This window comes from Aegilops tauschii, chromosome 7, assembly GCF_002575655.3.
Source record: "Aegilops tauschii subsp. strangulata cultivar AL8/78 chromosome 7, Aet v6.0, whole genome shotgun sequence".
In the NCBI taxonomy this organism is placed as follows: Eukaryota; Viridiplantae; Streptophyta; class Magnoliopsida; order Poales; family Poaceae; genus Aegilops; species Aegilops tauschii.
The window spans coordinates 602,200,475-602,207,977 of NC_053041.3; the positions used below are offsets into that span (position 1 = coordinate 602,200,475).

Sequence of the window (7,503 nt, forward strand, 5' to 3'; positions counted from 1 at the left end):
TAGCTTCATGGAAGTAAGAGGGGAACCTATCTGGAAACACTGTATGCAAGGGGAGGGTCCTTTAGCCCATGCACTTCTTGTGACTTCCGGTCCGCTTCTGCATAGGCTAGGAATCTCTTGTTTTGTACAATAAGTGGTCTGTAAAAGAACTGAATTGTTGTGGAGTCAGCTCATGAAAATAATAGCGTTGATAAGTTAAATGCGATGGGAAATGCAAGCGGTGAATTGCCAACGATGTTTCTGATTCAATACAAACAGTTCATGGTAGTCAAGACAAGGGATGTCATAGTTTAGTATCAATGCAACTATATACATAATTAACCGAGTTAGGAGTGACTTTCTATAAGATACAAGTATAAGGAGGAAATTCAGATTATGGAAAACAAAATTTTAATTTATAACCAAACCATCCTAGATGCTAGATGAACCTGGAGCGTCATATGACAGAAGATAGTGAAGCGACAAACAAAGGCACATAGAATGAACGAAAAGAAAACATGCTTATGATAATTTAAGGAATGGTCAGGAAAAGGCCAATGAGCATAGGGCACATAAAGCGATGAGTACAAAGTACAAACTATAAAGCAACATTCAACTCCAAGAGAAAGACATCATCTCCAAGCAGGTAAGCATTCACTAAAGCATAAGAAAGGGTAGACATCTCATGTTCTCCACTATAGCAGAACAAGTGCTAAGCACTAACAAGCCAACAGGAGCAATTTATTTAGCGACAAAATATATATATTCTTACACCATTAGCAAACATGAAAAAAGAACACAAATTCTGAGAGGGCAATACCCTGGAAGTGTAACCAATATTTTTTATGGAGCCCACTGCTAATCATACCAGGTGTTCAAAAAAGTGCACAAGTTCGGGATCGTTAATGAATAACGGTCAAAGGGGCAAACTGCAATGTGAGAAAACCTTCAATGTCGTTCCGGTAAAGGAACTACAAATGAAGCAAAATATCATATTTATTAAAAGTGCATAGGTCTCACAAAAGTTTTTCTTCAACACTACAAATAAGAACATTCGCTCAGAAGCAACACAATGGACAAGCAGACATAATATCCAGTAGATCTATCTAGAAATTTTCTTATAAGAAAACTAAATTTTCTTCTCATGCCAAAGATTGAAGTGTGGGTCTTCTTCTGAAGGGCTGACTGAACATTTATAATTTTTGCATATGGTAGACTGAGAAGCTTTTTCAAGAAAGTACCTTGCTTGAAGTTAATAGGTTCTGAACTATAGCTATCCTTGATCTTTTGGCTAGTCCATCCAATAAGCATCTTGTAGTACATGTTAGTTGGAATGGTTAAACCTGTAGAATATAATCTCAAATAAATCACACAGTGCATAAAATCAAGTTAAAGTTTGACCCAAAAAACACATACCAGAAGAGAAATAAATAGGAATCTTCAAGTTCATCCTTTCCCAAATTAGAAGGATAGTAGGCCTCTAGGGATCAACATCACCTCCACCGCCTCATGCCAAATATTAATTCAATCTCTGAATAAAAGGAAAAAAAACATAAGTTTTCAGTGGTTATGAACACCCTACAATTGCTGTATAATTTACATCATGTGTACTGCAGTAGAGGAAAAGAACATCCAAACTAAAGTGTCATACTATTTTATATGAGGGAAGGCTAAAAATTCTCATTGTGTATTTTCCCTAAACTTCTTAACCGGATAATTATATTTTTTTAACTGGGCTCATATAGTGGACAAGTTCGAATTGAATCTTGGTACTACATCATACTGGCTGAAAATAGTGACTGTCATTTGTAGATTTGCTTTTTATTAATCTGGAATGACAGTTGTGCCTATAGCCGACTCAGATCTTAGTTGACTCCTTAATTTGAGGATAATGAATCCACTTTTCGAGCACATGGTACTGTATTACACAATGGATGAAGTTTTCTGCTTGCAGTACAACAGAAACAGAGTAAGGCAACGAAGCAAAAAATATATACAAAAGGCAAATGAGTATGAAATTAATTTTGTAGTATGAATCATCATTGTTTATAAGGCGGTAAGGCGACCTAAGGCGAGCACCACCCGCTCAAGTGCCCAGGTGATGCCTAAGCGCCTAAGGCGGGCATGTTTGTAAGGCGCTGCCAGGGCGCCTTATCGTCTATAAGCGTTGAAGGCAGGACACCTAAAAAAATCGCTAATCACTATTTAAATATCTAAATTATGTCAGAATTGAAAATACCAACCGAGATCACCTCCAGCACAAGGAGCCCAACGCCAATCACTTTGATTGCGGTGTAAATGTACATTAGTACCATTTTCCTACCAACCTAATTTAGCTAGAAACTAAATCACTAGCTAGAAGCCAGGGTAAAAATTACTGAAGCAGCAAATATGAACCAAGCAATAAACAGATGACGAAACCGCTCCGCAAACGAAAGATGTTGCGAGACAAGGACAGATGCTCATAGTAGATATGCAGGAAAGCGAAACCGAAATAGGATCAACATGGCCTACGAGAGGGAAAAACAAAGTCATGACAAAATAGCTACACACCCGCAAAGAGTATGATAACCTTTCAAGGAGCACCAGTTTGAACAAATGCATAAAACAAAGGATGACAACGATTCACAAAGTGCAGAAAATGAAATGGAAAATATACGAAAACTACAAAGGCAAAAGGAATCATGTCAAATTTATATTAACTATAAGATCTATGAATATTGAGTAGATGCTGCCACCTCGTTAAAGGACATAGATCGGTCCTCGTAGGATCCTGGGTGGAGGCATGGCGTGGAAGGCCGAACTCTAGTGCACCAACTCTAGGGCACCATGGGTTGCATCTAGAAGGGCCAGGGGCATGAAGCAGGAGCATGCCATTAAATCTGAGCATAAAAAGTCTAGATGTCAAAACAGAACTTACTTTTCCAATCTGATATACATTTGTAAACTCAAGAATGTTCCAAAAGAATTATGGTTCTAACACAAGAAAAGGAGTAGGCCTTATTGTGTTTTCAGATAAATCAAAGCAATACATAATTCCTTAGATAATAAAGTGGAACTCCACCAAGACATGAAGCGGGCATAAATCAGAATTGCAGATGATAAAATACAGAATGTGCCTGTGTATTTCATTTATAGAGAAAACAATTCTAGGAATGCAATTTGCTAATGCTAAAATAACATTGATAGCATAAGAAGCTACATATCAAAATAGCTGGACGAATTTTAGCCATGGCAGAGATGCAAAAATTAGTGAGCACTGGCAGCTAACCAGGCAATGGAAGGGAGAACCTTATATCACCTTGAGTAGGGCTACTTTCAAGAAGAATGTTGGTTATTCTGAACTAAGCAAGGTTAACCCTTACACGAATCAAGAACTGAGATGACCACAAGAAACCTGGAAAGCCTAAACCTCTCCTTCACAACACAGCCATACCAAAAGCACATCGATCTACCCGGTCAAGAGCACCAATTAAACGGTCCACACTAACTATCAAGAACACAAAAGCATGCAGCAGTGTGCCATATCATTTACTACTACAGAACAATATCAACATGAACTTGAAAAATCAAATCAACTATATCTATTTTGGCTTTCATCTCTCACCAGATCCATTTATTCATCTAAGAATACCAATCAAAAGGGACACACTAAAATAGCAAAGCATCTCGTGGGGTACTCTTAATTATCATATGACCTCAAGAAACCTGGCAGGACTAACCCCCTCCTCAACAACAAAGCCATACATTATAAAAAAAAACTAGCTAGATCCAATTCTTCCCGGACAACAAGGTACCAACACAAGAAGACAACTCCAAAATTCCCCTTCCTTGGAACCTACCCTAGAGCACTAAACGAAGAAGAAACCACACCACCTTTACATAGACCTAGCCATCCTTCATGCAAAAAGGAACAAAATCACCAACATTCAATCCACAGAGGAACATCAATTGCAGGACCTACCAAGATGCAGAAAAAGAACAAAAGACATAGATCTACACTAGACACAAACAAGTAAAAAGTACTTTTGGCCTTTACCACGTCGCTGCCAAACAACAAAAGGCCTCACTGGCCAGCCTACACATTGACACGCACGACGCGATATGATACATGTAGTGCTAGAACGAAAGAGAAGTGAAAAGTGAAAAGGAGGAGGTAAAGGATTGACCCACAGATCCATGAACGGAGGTGCAGGGGGGTCAGGTCGAAGGAGGCGCCGGTGACAATGCACGGATCTGCAAGGAAAACAAGGCACAAATCAGAGAAGAGCGGTAGCCTATGGCCAAGAACAGGGCAGAATAGGCACATACCTACAGGTCGACGACCAGAGCAGCAGATCCAGCGGAGCGGCTGGATTTTGATGGGACCTGCAAGCAAATGAGGAAAGGCACATCAACAGGCATCACGCCGCAGCGAAGCCATCACAACACCCAGCCCACGACTCCAGGCGCAGGCAGGCCCAATGCTCGCCCAGCAAGCACCACAGTACCGAGATGAAGAACAAGGAGGAGCAGGATCAGCAAAGAGCGAAAGAAAGGAGAAGAACAAAAGGCAGGGGCTGATGCGAGGATAAGGATCGAACGAGAAGAGCAGCTCCCCAGTGTACCCTTGCTTGGCAGCGACGTGGAAGGCACCGAGGTCGAGTCAGGAGCGGAGCATGACGGCATCGACGTCGTTGAGCAGGGGGAGGAGGCGCACGACCTCGAGCGCGTCAGCCTTCGCCGCTAGAGCTCGGACTCCCCCGTCTCCGTCTGCGCGGCCACGAGCGCGGCGGTGGAGCCGGACTCCTCAGCGCAAGCTAGGAGCCCGCGGACGGCGTCGGCATTCACGGATCGGACGGCCGCATAGAGCACCGTTGCAGCTGCTTCGCCACGGCTCGAGCAGAAGGGAGGGTCGATGGTGATCTCGTGGGGAGGAGGGAGGCACATAGCAGCGGGAGTGGGTGGGGCCGGAGAGAGCGATGGCATAGGAGCGGGAGTGGCGGCGGCGCGAGAAAGGTGTTGGAGAGAGAGAGAAGTGAGAGGAGACAAGCCCAAACCCTAGCGTCTCTTCCTATTGGGGATAGAGCAACGAATCGGGGCGATCCAAGTGGCGTCGATCCATCCGAAATTCCATCATTGCCCCCGGTGGGCGGCCAAAATTACAGGCGGTGGCATGCATTTTCTACCGCGTAAGAAGCCCACCGGGCACTCTTCTAACCATGGCCGCTGACGGGGCACGGCCCGCAGGTGACCAGACCCCACAAATCAGCGACATATGGCTAATACCCACAAGTGAGAAAAAAAGTTACCAAACCAGAAAAAACGTCACGCGCGAACGGATGGCACAGATTAGGACACGTGAGCGTGGCTGATCGGATCGGACGGCCAAAATTCCAAATGCCCTGAGAAGCCTCATGTTCCGGCACGAATCAAGAATTGAGATTCCTAGCTAGCTACTTTCTCCGTCCTAAAATGTAAGATCGTTTTACACTATGAGACGGAGGGAGTGTGTGATACTGTTGGAAAAAAGTTTTACCTATACTTGATTAGTCCGGCTTGCAATGCGTTTAGCCAATCCGTGTCCTGGTCCGTGTTGTAGAGTTTTAGTACAAGCTAGTAGTTGTGTACAATGCGTGTCCGACTCCGAGTCCGTGTTGTCCGCCGTCTGGTTTAGGTTTAAATGGCGATGAAGGTTGCCGGGTGAGTTAATTGGGAATAGGCTTTTTTAAAGGAAAATTTGGCATAGGCTTTACTTCGTATTCGTATAGGAAGTGAACTTGTTTGCTCCTGGTGGCCGCGGGGTGTTATGTTTGCTTCTGGTGGCCATATATACATACGCAGGGCTTCAAGATTCTAACACCGCGGAAATTGAGAAGGACTTTGATTGAGGAGGAAAAAAAGAAGAAGTGACACCACATGTGCCTTTAGTTTAAAAGTTTTTGTGTCGTGTGATTTTGATGTGATCGATCTTTGGGTGAAATCCAACATCGGAGGCGCACAGACATGGTTGCACCCGTGCTTAAGCGACGCTGCCTTGATCTTGGCTTAGCCACCTCCTTTGCCACAACCAGCATGACAACCACAACTACACCGGCCGCCGAACAAGTCTCGTTACTACCGGAGGACACCATCTTCGAGATCCTATCCTGGCTGCCGGCGAAGTCCCTGTGCCGATCCCGGTGTGTGTCCAAGAAGTGGCACACCCTCGTCTCCAACCAGGCCTTCGTCGCCGTGCACAGTTCCCGCGCCGAAGCGCTCCTCGTCACCGTTACCACCGGCAGAGCCCCCTTTATGGCTGTAGCGGTGCTGCGGCTCATGGACATGGAGGGCAACGTGGTGAGGGTGGTGAAAACCCATGGTGTGTTCCGGAGTTTCTGCCTGAGCTTCGATGGCCTCGCATGTCTCCTCTTTGGCCCCCAATGTGATACCAAGGCCCAGGTGATTGATCTAGCCACCGGGAAGGTCCTCGTGTCTAGCTATAAACGGCCCAAGTGTGCGGGCAGGTGGGTAGACAAATGCTCTGGCTTCGGACGCACCGCCCAGTCTGGCGTGCACAAGATCTTCGGCGTCATCCTCGAGTCGGCGATAACCGGCCTCTATAATTGTGTGGTTCTCACGGTAGGAGACGACGACGCCGAGTGGAGGCCCACGCAGCCGCCCCCATACTCAATCTCTGCCGTCTACGATGGCTACAACGAAGGGGTCACCTTCAACGGCTACGTGCACTTCTTATCCCTGGACGAGGACATCGTGATCGTGATCTGCTTCGACCTCGAGACAGAGGGGTGGAAGGTGATCCAAGGACCACCAGATGTATCCAGCCACACGTCGGGAGACAAGATCAGCATCGCCGAGCTCAACGGAGCCTTGTGCGTGGTCCGAAATACGCCGGCTGTCATTTCTCTATGGCTCTTGGCCGATCCTAGTGGTAGGGAGAATTGGGTCAAGACTTACACGATCCGGAAGGGTTATACGCCCATCTATCTCCTGATTCCGTTGAGAATCATACACCCTAGCGGGAAGCTGCTCTTCTGCCATTTCTATGACGATTTGACGATGGCGCCCGAAATACAAATGTATGATCCTAGTTACGAGACATGCACGGTTGTGATCAACACGCCGACCGAACTCGTTGGCAGGATCAGACTTTGCAGTTCCCACACAGATCCTAGATGTTTTTTCTCAAAAAGGAAGCGCAAACCTCCCGGCCTCTGCATCTTCGAAACATAATTTTCCCTTGAGATATACTGTATTTAGTTGAATCCTTTTTCTTTTTTTAAATATTTCTTACGTGCTCAAATTCTTGGATAATAGTGTTCAAGTGAAAAAAGAAGCAGGCAAGCTGCCATTCTACAGAAATGTGTAATAGTGTCTTAAAAACATAAATATTACGGAGTGGTGTCGAGCCCGTTGAAGAAATTTGGAAAATGATCTACGTGTTTTATGTGTTTAATCAAAAAAGCTATCTTAAGCTCACTTTCTCACTTGATAGCTAGTGTTAGAGTGCCGGGCGTATGGGTAGCGTATTGAATTTATTTGTGT

General features: G+C 45.0%; 1 protein-coding gene across 1 annotated transcript; it reads left to right on the forward strand.

The window, feature by feature from the left end:
* The first annotated feature begins 5,964 nt into the window (after nucleotides 1–5,964).
* LOC109731984 (F-box protein At2g23160-like) lies at nucleotides 5,965–7,191 on the forward strand. The gene has a single exon (XM_020291168.2). The coding sequence runs from the start codon at nucleotides 5,965–5,967 to the stop codon at nucleotides 7,189–7,191; it is 1,227 nt and encodes a 408-aa protein (XP_020146757.2).
* The last annotated feature ends 312 nt before the right edge of the window (nucleotides 7,192–7,503 follow it).